Here is a 15098-nt window from a genome sequence, read left to right as displayed (position 1 = left end):
GACACTAAATGGTGACACTATTCAGTATTATGTTTAACCATAGTCCAAATACATAGAATACTACCTGTTTTCTGAGTCAGTGGTGAGTTAAATTTGGGCACCTGAGAAATGAATAGAGGATGTAAATGATGCCACTTTTCTCACAGGAAAAGTACCTCTGAAATGACTAAGATCTTTAGTCATTAGAAAAGATTATAGAAATATTGATTATTAGACTATTATATTTAATGTAAAGAATTATGAGTATATCATTCATAAATTTTAGGTTTGGTGGGACACTGGCAAGTTTTCAGGTACTGAAATCCAATTTGCTTTACTTACAGTCCTTAAACTCACTGTGTTGCTTGTTCTGAGTGATGTAATGAAATGCTCTCTTTTGTCTTTTTATTTCCCCTCCAGTCTTAAAAGCCACAGGGCCTCTTTTTGTGTGTTACTTGTTGCACAGCAACAACGATCCACATCAACTGTGCACTGACTCGTTGCACTGGTTGCTGGGACCTTGATTTAGATCAGCCCAAGCATCTTGGGAGCCTCATTCTGGACACCTGCCAGGATTCAAGAACCGTACATATATGGTCACCCTGGAGACATAATCTCCAGGACGATATGATTTTAACAACATGAGGCTTGTATTACAGATCACAAGGTAGATGGCTTGTACTTGAAAATTAACCTGGTGGATCTGAAGAACAACCTATTGGACACAAATTTCCAAGTTATGTAACTTCCTTCTTTCATTTGTTTCTTTCTTCTGATAACTTTTCTTAAATATTAGCTTTTGTCTTATACAAAATGCAACTCAGGAGTTAGTGACTGAGTTAGTTACTTTTGCTGTGACCAAATACCCTATTTAAAAAAAAAAAAAATAAAGCTTAAGGATTTTCTTTCTTTCTTTCTTTCTTTTTTTTTTTTTTTTTTTGGTTCACAGTTTGAGGTGATACAGTCCTTTATGGAAAGGAGGGTGTGGTGTCAGTGCCAGAAGAAAGCTGTCCACACTATGTTCAAAATCAGAAAGTATTGTCTATTGTCCCGGCATATTTGGGATGTGAATCTGAATATCATGTTTCAAGACTGGTTCTCAGTGGTCCGCTTTTGACCACCAAAGCTTTACATTTTCCCAAAGTTTCCATAGATTCTGTAAGAACATCAACTGTGAAGGATCAAGTTTCTAAACACATGATCCCACACGATGATGTTTCAAATTCAAAAACAAACAAATAAAAGACTGTGGCTCACAGCAATATTAATCTTGTTTTTTTATGGCTCAATAGCCAGAACTTTATTATGTGGGGTCACAGACAATTGGCTTGCATCTTCTCAAAGCTCAAACTGATGCTGAGCTTGTGAAGAGTGCCCTGTGATTCTGTTGTCTTGTGTTAGGTTTCAGCAGGTGCCTTGAAAATAATACCCATATTTTGCTCAGCTCAGAGGGGCAGGCCTGGGTTCTCTTTAACCTGTGCTTGTGGGGCATCATTTCCAGAGCCTGAGAGAGAAGCTTAGGGGATTTTGTTTTTAATTTATAAGTGTTTGCATTGAAGGATGTTACTGACAGAAAGAAAAGGCCAAGCCCAGAATGGAAGGAAATATTTGAAGAGGAGCCTCAGGAGTTCTACCATTACTTCATTTTAGTTGGATAATTTTTGTAACCTCCTCACTTGAAGGAAATATTCTCTCAATATTTGTTCTATTACCCCATGGCTGCTCATTCTAAAATTCTAAAAAAAGAATTTTGTATAAATACAGACCCTTAATTATGCAAGACATTGTTTGGATATGTGAGCAAGTTGTGTGGTAACTGAATTTGGTAATAATGTATCTTATCTTTTCCTATTTATGATTAAATTATAAATTTAAGAAGGCTCAAATAATTTAAACTAGTTTCTTATTTTCATTCAGTGGTTTGAATTTTATAAGCTGAGTTTTTTTGTTTTCCTTTTCCCTTTTTAGAAATAGACAAGTCTTAGAATTCCTTGATGAAATTGAAAATCTCATAACACCAAATACCTGAATATAATAAATATTTTTTGGCATTTTATAGGCCATAACTAGCTCAGATTAAAACCATATGTAGTATCTTTATGTGTGACAAACTATTATTGTCAAGTATATACTCTTCTTTGTAGGAAACTGATATTCACACACACACATACACACACATATACACACACATGCACAAACATTATAAAAGAGAGTAAATAAAGAAAATATGAAATAATTCAAGGTAAGTTACATACTTATTTGATGGCAGTGGAGAGATCTACTCCATCTATTGATTTACTGGAAAAACTCTTGGATACATTTAATTTTCCTTCCTTTTTATTTATTTTAAATTATATGTGTGTATGAGAGAAAGAATGTGTGTGTGTATAAGAGGGAGGGTATGGATGTGTGTGTGTGTGTGTGTGTGTGTGTGTGTGTGTGTGTGTGTAAGCAAACACCCTTGCATGTGGGGCGGGGGCAGAGGAAAAGACAGAGTGTGTGCTCTGGTACCATTTGTTTATTATTTGGGGAAAAAAAAAGATCTCTCATTAACCTGGAGCTTATTGGAATCCAACAAGCCCCATCATTTCTCCTTTCTCCATGCCATGCCCCCAAGTGTCAGAGTCCCCTGTTTATATGACATCATGCCTTAGCCATTTACAAGATTGCTGGGTACTCTGGTCCTCAACATCGTTCACTATGAACTTGTGCCTATGAAACCTATCCCTTGCCCAATGTTTGCCCAATGTTTAGTTTTCATATTAAAATGATTTTATTCTTCTCTGAATTTTAGTGATTTTAAATTTAACTTAATCTTTTCCCACAAAAAACTTGATAGGACTTTAGAAGACTTGCCTAGTGAGCACAAGTGTGTAATTACTTTTATTCCCTCTGATAGTGGACATCTTGGTTAACTGAAATATTTCCTCATTCATCCTTATTTACCAACATTCACAGTGTGGACAACATTTCTTAAAAAGTTAATAAATTAAAGGAAGACAAGAGGCACTACGATAGAATGAAAGTATTTTTTTCTTTGTTTACAAGGGAGATGTTGTAAACACTTTCTTGTTTTGACGTTTTAACTTAATGTTTCCTAGTGTCTTTTTCCAGTCAATATTTGCTCTTGAATTTACAAGGCCTCTCTTAAGAAAACACTCATCATTATTAAATACAGACACACACACACACACACACACACACACACACACACACACACACACGGCACACTTTTACTATCTTTATTCCATTTCAATACTTTCAGCACTTCTATAATTTAATTTTACAATACGTTATCAACTATTGATGTGCCGCCTTCTGATTTTCAGTTCATTTTGAAATCTTTATGATAAGTATTTATTTTGGAATATAATCTGAGACTTGTCAAAATTAGATATGTCAGAGATATATGTAACATATTTTCGGTTGCACGAACAAGTGGCACCTATAATTGAGAGGCTTTAAACATCAGGCCTTAAATTCTTTTCCAAACTGTACAATGTTGCTGGCATATTCCTGCTGCCAGTTGAAATTCCTCTGGGAAAGAGGCCATCACATAACCTCCTGTCCCAGCAACACTGTTACTTTAGTGTTTTATTGTCAATGCATTGCATTATAAATGCTCTAAAAGATTTGAGATTATGCCATTTATTATCACATTGCTTAAAATATATCTTAGGTATGAATTGCTTGTTGTTTTTTTTTTCAATAACATATGATGTTTCTTTTTTTTTCTGTGCTGAGTGTGAGAACAATTCCCACCTGAGATTACAGTATTTAATTATGTGATCTAGAATGTTTGAAGTACAGTGAACAGAAAAGTATCAAATGGGTGATACTGTTATTTTAAGTATGGAGTATCTATTAAAATAAATCAAATTAAAGACAATATTTCTTACCTTGGAGATTAGATATATAAATAGATGACAGGCAGGTAAGTAAGTTTATATGTAGATTTAGTCAGTGACCAAAACTTCAAAGCATGTGAGGGAGAACTCATGTGTAGCAACTTATAATTACTCAGTTCTTCATTTCTCACTCAGTTAAAATCTGAGAATGTGTAGTTGAATTATAGTTAAACTTGTCAATCACTCTTCATTTCATTGATTCTTTAGATTTTTGTTTGTTAAATTAATTTCATAATTAGCCCCTCTGTTGGATTATCTCTTCTCATGTATGGTTTTAGATGTCACTTATTCTTATTTTCCCAAATTTTTCAGTTGCATCAATTTATTAATTTTAGATATTTAATTTTTTATGTAAGCACTTAATGTTCTAAATTGCTTGAAGGTCTAACTATATTGTTTCTCATATTATTTTTTGTATAGACTTTTTTTTGATTCTATGAATTTTTAAATTTCCTTCTTGGTTTCATCCCTGACTCAACCATGCTTTGCAGTTGGATGTTAAGTTTTCAAGAGGTTGTGTAATTCATGTTGTTTCTATTACAATTAATTTAATTTATCTGCTTTAGTACATTGTGCTCAAATAGAATGCAGGATGTGACCAGTTTTCCTACATTCAAATAATGCTATTTCATAGTCTAATATTTGATCAGTTTTGGAAAAAGTCTCATTGACTGTTGAGAATTATTTGTGGTCTGTAGTGTTTGACTACCATGTTCTATTGATCTATTGCATCCATTTTATTTATGTGACCATTTAATTTTCGGTTACTGTGTTTAGATTTTTGTTTTTGGTGATGGTTTTTCTTGATGACCTATGTAATTCAGGATACTGTTGAGTGTTGAATTCACTGACTATCATAATGTTGAGGTTAAGCTGCAGTTTTTAATATAATACTGCTTCTTGTATGAATTTGGGTCCCCTCTGTCTAGGATGTTTATTTTGTGGGATTGTAATGTCCTGTTGGTAGATGTTGACTCTAATAACTATGGAAATCTTCTTATTGCTCTGACAAACTTTTGTTTGAAGGTTATTTTTTTCCTGATACTAAAATAGCTGTGTGTGCTTGTTTCTTAGTTTCATTTGCCTAGAATACATTTAGCCATCCTTAATTTGGCATTGAAGTGTTTCTTGAGAGTAACAACAAAATGGATCCTGTCTTCTCATCCAGTCTGCTAGTCTGTGTCTTTTTAGTCAGAGGTACTGAGATGTGTGTTTTAATTTCTGTAATTTTATTAATTTTTGAGTATTTTTCATATCTTTTTTTGAATAACTGTACCGATACATTTATTTCTTCTCTAAAAACCCTTGGGTAGGTTGATTTTTCTTTTTCAGATTGAAGTATTCCTTCGAGTATTTTTTTTTTTGTAGAGTTGGTTTTGTTCTCATAAATTAATTTGTTTTTATCATGGAAAATTTTAACTTATCTTTAATGATTAAATAATTGTTTTGGGGTATAATAGTCTGGGTTAACAGTGGTAGTCTCTCCGAATTTACAGAAAATCTTCCCAATCCCTCTAGCTTTGAGGTTTTTATGAAATAATCAATGTTATTCTAGTAAGCATCCTTTATAAATGACTCCACTTTTCCCACTTGGAGCTTTCATTATTGCTTTTCTCTTCCCTGTTTTAATGTTTTAACTCTAATAAAGCCTGGAAAGTTTTTTTATGTTTTTATTATTATTTTTCGTTTTGTCTATGTTATGTTCTGCCCGTCTCTTATACTAGGTAGGGAACTCTTTTTCCAGGTATGGAAAGATTTGTTCTATGTTTCTGTTGAAGACTTTTTTTGTGCCTCCACTGTCATATTCTTCTTGTTTGATACCAACAAATCATAAACTAAGTCTTTCCTTGGGTATCAAAACTTGCTCATTTTCCACCCAATCCCTATTGATATTTACTGTTTCATTCATGTTAGTGATCTGCCAAGTGCTCCATCCCTGACTCTGTTTTCAACACCTCCCATTCCGTTGGTGAAGCTTTCCACTGAGTTTCCCAGTTTGTTTCTTGAAATTTCAGGACCTTCTGCTTTTCAGTTGAGATTTTCTTTAAAATGAAGTCAAATTCTATTCTTATGTGTCTTTTATCAGTTGTTGGAACATAGTGATGACCATTATCTTAAATTGTTCATCAATTTGTCCATGCTATTTTCATCAAGGGATTTGTATTTTTTGGAGCTGATATGTTATTTTGATTTTTCTCAAGAGTTTTGAATTTATAAATATCTTTTGTCTATAGAGTTAGATAATAAATGTACCTTTATTCAGATAGATGCATCTGAAATGCAATGGAATTCCATGAAGGGATATATGAGAGAAAATGGCAAGAAAAGAGGAGAGGCAAGAAAAAAATGACTGGGTGGAGAAACTGAATATATAGATATTTTTCAGAATAGATAGATGAGTTTGAACTGTATAATCTTACAAAGCTCAATATCATAAATTTGTAAATATCATTATGTACAACATTTTCAATATACTGATTTCATTATTAAATTAAGTAGCTTATAGGGATGACTTTTCCACATTCTTTTAAAGAAATACATGTCATTTCATTGATTACTTTTTTTAGTTTAAAGAAGAGAATATAAAACTTAGTTGCCTAATGAGAAATTTCACATTGTATAGTTCAATAAGTATGTAAATAAAATGTAAAAATAAACAGTAGCCATGATTTAGGCACATAGTAGCATAAAATGAAATAGAGACTGAATGTGTGTGTGTGTGTGTGTGTGTGTGTGTGTGTGTGTGTGTGTAAGTGTGTATGAGCATGCACATGTCTGTGTTTCACATGCATGTGAACATGGAGCATCATAAGTATGTCATGAGACAATTCATGGGATTTGATCCTCTCTTTTTTCACCATGTGAGTTAGAATAGATCTCAGGTCAATAAGCTTGGCAGTGAGCAAGATGTCCATCTAAGTCATCTTGCCAGGTCCTAAAATAGTGATTTTTCTGTGGGTACTCAACATAGATGTTTCTTAAATGTCATCTCAGACATATATTTGAAAATGTTAAAAAAATGTTATAATGTTTGAATGAATAAAGTGTGAATGAATTCCACAACAACTATAAGTCCACTGTGATTAGTCTGTTAGTGAATTTATAGTCTTCTGTGTAGCACAAAATTTATACAGAGTGTTGATGAGTCTTGTTTTTTCCTGAAATCCTGGGCAAGTCTTCTGAGATGTAAGCCTTAAGAGCTTCCCTCAGTGAAGACTTTCAGCCTTCATAAGTCTTCAGCTTATTTTTATCCAAAGGTTTTGCTTAGCCTCGATTCTCTTGGGATTTTAACAGAGTTGTGAACTCTAACAAATTATGTGTAGCAATTGGCAATCTCACAGAGTATTTGCTTGGTATTAAAATGCCTTGTTAAATATTTCAAATTGGTCTTTAGGGACTTTCAAAGAAGTCCACTCATATGTTTCTCGTTGATATGAAACTTGACAAAATTTGTGCTATTTAAAAATCATCAGAACAAAGAAAAGCCAAGCGAAGAGAGTGACAAGGTGGATTCTCCAGAGGAAAAAAAAGGACTTAAGTTATATTGTAAAGATATTCTGAAAGCTTTTTTCATGTATTTAAATCTTTTCAGATTTGTATAAAACATCAGCTGAGAAAACTAATCCCTAGACTGAGAACAGCAAGTATGTGCCACAGGAAATACTGAGAATACAATGCTGCATGGGAAATGGCTTATGTACTTCAGAATACAGCATCACCAGAATTGCCCTTTTCCATGGAAATGCTTCTGCAAACAGAAAATGTTTCCATCCACTTAGGCAGGATTTCTCTAATGAAAAGCCAGTGAGTTGGGGAATGTGATGTAGGTTTAATAAGTAGTAATCAAAACAAAATATTTATCAGATGATATTAGAGTCCACTTTCAACATTCTGACAGATTAGTGCAATTGGGGACATTATTCTATATATCGTCATTTGAAAATTTAGAAGTTTTTTTTTTCCTTTTTATCATGGACATAATTTACCTATATACTAAATGTATGTATGAATAAAGAAGTTGCATACTCCACTGTGAGAGGAATGTTGAGGGGAAAAACCTATCAGAAGTCTTCTCTTCTCCACACATGCTGTGTGGTATGTACATAAAACACATACAAAAACAATTTTTAAAAAAAGTAAAAAAAAAAAAAAATTGTTTCATATGAACTTTTAAAGGAAAATAATGTTATTCATTAAAATACCCAATACATTTCATCCATTAATTTATTTTTATCATCAGCAAGTAGAAAACTAGGAATATATTAGTCTCCAAAAATACTAAGTTGTACCAAATTCAATCAACATTGACAATGTTTTTTTGTTTACCTCACTCAGCAATGTATCTGGTATCAAATATCATAGGAAATTATACACTGTTTTGTTCTTGGTTTCTAATTTTAGAGTCTTGCTAAAATTTAACTGTCAATAAGGAGGACAGCTACCATTTATTCCTTTTCAGTGTTTCACACTTCTGTAAAGTAGGTGACTCATCCAACAGAACTGTTTCATCTCACAGCTACAGAAAGTACAAACAGGAGATCTGTGTTTTCACGGCCATGTTCTCCCTCAGTACACTTAGTGTGTCCAATGTTCTCATATATTTTCTACTACATTATCCCTGCTTCTCCCTCGTAGTCTATTGCAACCTGAGTGTTTGTTGTTTGGGGACTACAAGTCCATCATGCACTGAATCATCATTATCAAAATACTTAACCATTTTCGCATTGTAAAATTTGCACTTCTTATAAGTTCAAGCCAAACCTTCTTCCTTCTGTCCCGACCTGCAGACCATATGGTCCTAGTATACTTTTCAGCATCATATGAGCAAAATAACACAATGTAAAAGTCATGCAAGGTTTACCTTTTAAACTTAGATCTAGTTAAATCAATGCATGCATGAGTAGCCAATTCATTTTCCTTTCTTTCTTGAGTAACATGCTATATTATAGTGGGGTACAGCTTAATGATTGTCCCACTGAAAGACATTTGGTCTATTTCCAGCATAAGACTATGGCAAACAATTGTTCTACAAATATTTATAAAATGTTTGTATATCAATATACTCTACTTGTCATAAATGTCTTAGCCCAATTTTCTGGATCATAGTACAATTGTGAATTTATCTATTTATTTATTTTTAATTTGTTTTAAGATTTATTTGCTATATGTGTACAGTGTTCTGCCTGTATGCCAGAAGAGGGTGTCAGATCTCATTACAGATGGTTGTGAGCCACCATATGTTGTTGGGAATTGATCTCAGGACCTCTGCAAGAACAGCCAGTGCTCTTAACCTCTGAGCCATTTGCTAGCCCCCTGAATTTATTTTTTAAAAAGGCAGCTGCACTCACATATTTCTCCACATTAGAGTTTGTATCAACTGTTTCTCTGAACCACTGCCAGGATTTAGTTCCCAGTGTATTACACTGATCTACAGTTTAAGATGTAGATGTGACATAGTCTTTAGCATCTATATATATTTCAGATTCTCATTGTGTAAACCTAAATATATGTCTTAAATATTTATTACATTATTAGACATTTATATGCACTTACATTGCAAATAAAGAATTTCAAGTGAACTTACTGAATCTCTCAGGAGTTCTAGGAACCCTTGAAGACATAGAATCAGCTTTGATTATTTCTGTGCCTGGATTTCAACATGGAAATAAAAATTTTGAAGCAGACTGATATTAGAATAAATGTTTGCAAAATTTACAACAGAAAATTATTCCACTCTATATTCAAGAACCAGAATTAATACAAATTCCATGAAGGCTCTTTTGGTTGTTGAAATGTTTTTGTTTGATACACAGTTTTAAGTATTAGATAATATTTTCTAGTGGTGAAGTATTCATCATAAGCTAATTTGTAAAGTTAATTTTGTTAAGAGAGTAAAGTATTTACCAACTAATCATAAAGTTGAACAACCCTTAATAGTTGGCTGTCATATGCTGGGGAATAATTTTAACTTAAGAATAATTCCCATGTAAAACAGATATATTTAATGAAACACATAGTTCTCAAAGTATGAACAAAAAACAGGATAGTACACCCCCAAATATGCATTGTAATGTTTATTAATTACTTTAAAGTGACTGCTCTTCAAAAAATTATTTTAGTATTTGTTTTTAAAAGACAATTATGTCCATATTGTTTAGGAGCCACAAAATAAATGAAGTTTGAATCTATCATGGTAGTTTGAGACTCAGTATTCAAGGTATATAAAATAAATAAACTAATGAATACAAGATACAATATGGGTTGAGTGGTTGTTTCACTGATAATATAATTTGTCCATCTTCTCACTTTAATAACACACTATGCAATCGTTATTAAGAATGTTCTTAACTCATGAACTACATAGTCTCATTGTACTCTTTTTTTTTTTTTTTTTTTTTTTTGGTTTTTTCGAGACAGGGTTTCTCTGTGTAGCTTTGTGCCTTTTTCCTGGAGCTCACTTGGTAGCCCAGGCTGGCCTCGAACTCACAAAGATCCGCCTGTCTCTGCCTCCCAAGTGCTGGGATTAAAGGCGTGTGCCACCACGCCCGGCTCCTCATTGTACTCTTGATTTAACAAAATACTCAATATTACTTTATTTAAGGTCATCAATAAAAGCCCATTCTTATTAAGAAAATATCAAGAAGAACTTTTTCAATATTGTCGTGATTTAAGGAGTCATAATACAACATCTATCATGTATTTTGTTTGAATTTACATGTTACTGGTACTATGGAGAGAAAGCAAGCAATATATCTACTATACAAACCTAAGAAGTAATTTATAAGGGACTGAACAGCCCCCCCTCAGTTGTCAAGAGCATTGGCTGCTCCTCCAGAAGATCTGAGGTCAGTTCCCAATTGTTTTTGTTGGGTAGCTCAAAACTCTCCATAACTCTAGTGCTGGGGTATCCAATGCCATCTTCTAGCTTTGTGGGCACCTGCTCTTCCACATGAATATACCCACATACAGATACACATTCACATAAATACAAATAAATGTAAAAATAAATCTTAAAAAAGAATTAAAATTAATAGGACATAGTCATTTTAGTAATGCATTGAAACTGAAACAAACCCTTTTACTGTGTTCAAATGAGTCATGTGCTAAATGCCATCACACACTAAAATTTGTTTTCCTGAATGCACAGGTACCTCTGTTCTACAGGTGACAGCTACAGATGCAGATGACCCCACCTATGGAAACAGTGCACGTGTTGTTTACAGTATCCTGCAAGGACAACCTTATTTCTCTGTGGATCCTAAAACAGGTTAGTGAATTTATATACATTGCTATGCAAGTGCTTTTATTAATAATACAAGTGATGCTCTTTTATATTTACTCTTTGTAAGATAATGACATTGAAATGCATTTAAAATTGCAACTATTTTCCTAAGGCAGTGTAAATATAAAGATAATTGTTTAATTCTATTATTCATACCTGTTAAAATTACTATTGAATATTACTATAACATTTAAATAATACTCTTTTGAAAAGAAATATTAAATATTGTACTAAAATAATATTGTCAAGCATTTTGATTTACATATTACTTTTTATTTTCTATCAAAAATGGAAAATTATTCAATAGAATTTCTAGTACCTTATATAAATTTGTTGTAAAATATATTCCCTGGTACCACACATGAAGATATTCATGTATATGTATATATACACTGCTTATAAATATATGAAATACATTACAATGAGGTACTTCAGTGTTTTCACCTGGGATTTATTTTTCTGAGTTTGAAATTCTTTCAGGTCTCTCATATTGTATTAATTAATGAAATTAACATAATTACCAAAAGTCTTAAATGTCTTTCTTTAATCAGATAAACCCGTGAATTCTCTCTTTCTTCCTTTTATTCTGGTAAACACTGATATTGTATCACCCCAAAATTTCAATGAGCAGTACACAGTAGTCTTGTTTCCTCATCCTATGTCAAAAGATACAGAAAGCAAATGTCCTGGCTAAGAGATCTCTCTCCAGTAAAACAAGGAAACTAAGTACTTGTTTCCAAAATACGCACACATTTAACATGCAACTTTCAGGTTTTACAAATTTTAAAGAATATCAAAATGGATTGCAAAAGAAAATAGAAGTCCAGGAAGCTCTAACCAGCCTCTGGTATTGGTGAAGTTATTAAGTCCACTCCACGTAGACAAAAGGAGATTTATTTAATGGTGTAACTTACAAATTAAGGGATAGGTAGGTCACGGGGTCTGGGGAAGGTGTATTGCAGTCCAGCAGTGTTCTCTGGAGCTCTGCTCGGTCCAACTCCACCGTTCAGGGTCCCAGAACAGAGAGAGTGCTGACCCATCCAGATCTTGGGTCTCCAGGCGCCTCCCTTGGCCCTGCCTTCTAGGAGTGACAGTTGCAGAAGTCTCAATGGGGATTGGAACTTCCAGATCAAAGCTGGAATGGCTGCTACCCACTACACCCTGGGGATATTGTGGTAAAACTGAATGCACTCTGACTCAGTGAACATGGAGCATTCATGTGTGCACTCTGACTCCATTAACATAGAACCTTCATGGAAAGTTAACAGTCCTTTCGCTATGACCAAAGATGTGTCTGTTCTTAGATGTCTCCTTTAACACATTGCATGGCCTATAAGTAACCCATTTATATATTTGTGTAATTATATATAATTCTAAATTAAAAAGAATTACATCACTTCCCCCTTCCCTTTCCTCCTTCTAGACACTCCCAGGTATGGTTTAGCAGCCCTCCTGTGCTGTTCCCCAATCTCAAATTGATAGCCCCTCTTTTTACAATTATTGTTACAGACATGGATGCACAAATATATAAATACTGTTTGCTGACTTTGTTGCATGCACTTGCTCTCTCTCTCTCTCTCTCTCTCTCTCTCTCTCTCTCTCTCTCTCTCTCTCTCTCTGTTTCTGTATGGTTTTGTTTCTGACAAATTTGTATTGGTTAACTAGTTAACCTCGTCCATTCCTGAGAGTGGCTAATTCTCACTCTCCCAGCAGTCATTAGTTAAATATAGATTTTGTCTAAAGGTAGAAACTCATGAAATTTCCCTGTTCCACATTAGCATGTTTATTGTTTATGTAGTCATTTCTAGGAGAGACTTTCACAGCAGACTTCCTGATATTTTGTCTCTTACATTCTTTTGTTGCCTCCAATGAAATATTCCCTAAGCCGTTGACACAGGAGCTGTGATTTTAGATGTATCCATTGGGGCTGGGTTCCTCAAGATCTCGTGATCTGTGTATTGTGTCCACTTATTGTTTCTGTGATCATCTCTACTTGCTGTAAAGAGAAGCTTCTGTGAATGTTGTGTGTTTGTGAAGGGGGGGTGCTATACTTCTCTGTGACTATAAGGATAAGAGTAAGAATACAATAAGGACATATGCTGGTATAGCAAATTGATAGTAACAGACTTTTTCTAAAGTCCATGACCTTACTAGCCCTGGGAAATAGCTGTTTCCAGTACTAAGCATGGTTTCCTCCCTGTTGACTGAACTTCAGTCCAATTATGCTGCTGTTAGTTACTAACAACGAGGGAATGTCAATGTCACTTAGTGTACATTTCTAGATATCTTGCCATACTGGTCATTGTTGTGATTCACAACTTCTGCAGCTGAGTAGGACAGATTTTGAGAGTTTGCATAGCAGTTTTTGGCATCTCTAGAAGACACATTGCAGAAAGAAGGTTTTCATGCCAGGTATAGGTAGAATCATCAGAATTTTGTGGCTTGTATATGCAGTGTCCTCAGGAATAGGGATATACCTTCAATGTCTGAGAGCCAGGGAAGGACTCCATCAATAGTTTATATTGTTTAGGAAGTTTCTTGGACTGCCCTGACCAACCATTCCAAAGAAGGTTTCTCATGGCTGGTGCTAGGAGTTTTTTTGTGAAAGTAATCCTTCATCAGCTCTATGGTTTCAAATCAGGTCTGTTTCAAATCCTCTTATATAATGAAGTACACACCAGTAAGAAGATTCGAGTCTTAAGCACACTTTCATCACCTAATGTGTTAGTCGTGTTTTATTATCATGTTTATAAGAGGATTTGACTAAGTAATCTGCATGCATTTCCCTAAGGGGTTCCAGCATTCAAGTTCACTGCCAGAAATAGACCTAAAACATTCTGTATCTCTCTATTTCCCCAGATGAAACAATGTAGAACCAATATGCAAAGAGAGAGTTTTAAGTGGAGGATAAACTTACACAAAAGTATTCATGTATCCATGTTTTATACATTTTAATCATAGTATAGACTGAAATATTTTATTGATGAAGTAAAAAATGAATATTATAAAGCAAACACCATTAACGTATTATACCTTATTACATGACATTCAAGTTATTTTAGTTTTGAGATATTTGAGTAGAGAAAAACTCTTATGAACCTAGTAATTAAAATGCCCATGTATGGCTGTGGGGTCCTGCCCCACTGGGAACTTAGGTCACCTGTGAAGAGGTGGCCTGGAACCAAGGAAAGATAAGTGTGCTGTGAGGCCATTCCCCACCCTCCCTTTTACCCAAGGATAATCAGACACAGTGGGGAGTCAAGTGTTAGGCAGTAAGCTCCTTATAGCAAAAACCTCAGAACCCTAGGAGCGGGAGAAGGAGCCGACCAATCATTTCACAGGTCACCCTACTTACAAATTGTTTATGCACTGATATCATCTCCTGATCTTAGTATAAACAACCTGAGCTAACTTTCTTGGCACTATTTGTGTCTAATCTCCATACAAACAACCCAGCTAACTTCCTCTCAGCACCATCCTTTGTGTCTACTCTCTGCATAAACAGCTTAAAGCTTAAGCTCTATTTGTCTAACTTTCTCTCCACACCCACTTTGTAGCCCATGTATGCCCCACATATGGCTATTTATATTATTGTTGGACTGAAATTTTGTTGAAAACTGAATCACTTCATTATTGATAAATATGGTCCTCCTTTTGTACATTTCTGCTTTACACAAGTGTCTCGATGAAAGCAATACGCATTGCTATGTTTAATTTTTTCCACACATATACCTGTGTATAAGCATATATGTACCAGAATAAATTTTTAATCCATTCATATTTTGCATATTAGTCAGATGTTTTTGTATAAGAAAAATATTGTATTTATTTAACAATAAGTTGAAATAAAAGCATCCTGCATGAAATATGTTTTCAACTATAGTACTCTATTTGTACTATATTTATGAATATCAGTTTTCTTTGTGTAT

The 15098-nt window shown here is 34.0% G+C and overlaps 1 protein-coding gene across 6 annotated transcripts in view; it reads left to right on the top strand.

Moving 5' to 3' along the window:
* Nucleotides 1-15098, top strand: part of Cdh18 (cadherin 18) — an 886990-nt gene that overhangs the window by 688024 nt on the left and 183868 nt on the right. For all 6 annotated transcript variants that reach the window (XM_028868182.2, XM_028868181.2, XM_028868183.2 and 3 more), the window contains one exon: nucleotides 11035-11154. In XM_028868182.2, coding sequence (XP_028724015.1) covers nucleotides 11035-11154 — 120 coding nt within the window. The remainder of the gene's footprint in view (nucleotides 1-11034; nucleotides 11155-15098) is intronic.

This window comes from Peromyscus leucopus, chromosome 11 (assembly GCF_004664715.2).
Source record: "Peromyscus leucopus breed LL Stock chromosome 11, UCI_PerLeu_2.1, whole genome shotgun sequence".
NCBI classification, from domain to species: Eukaryota; Metazoa; Chordata; class Mammalia; order Rodentia; family Cricetidae; genus Peromyscus; species Peromyscus leucopus.
The sequence above is the reverse complement of the archived record's forward strand: the minus strand, read 5'-3'. Positions and strand labels throughout refer to the sequence as shown.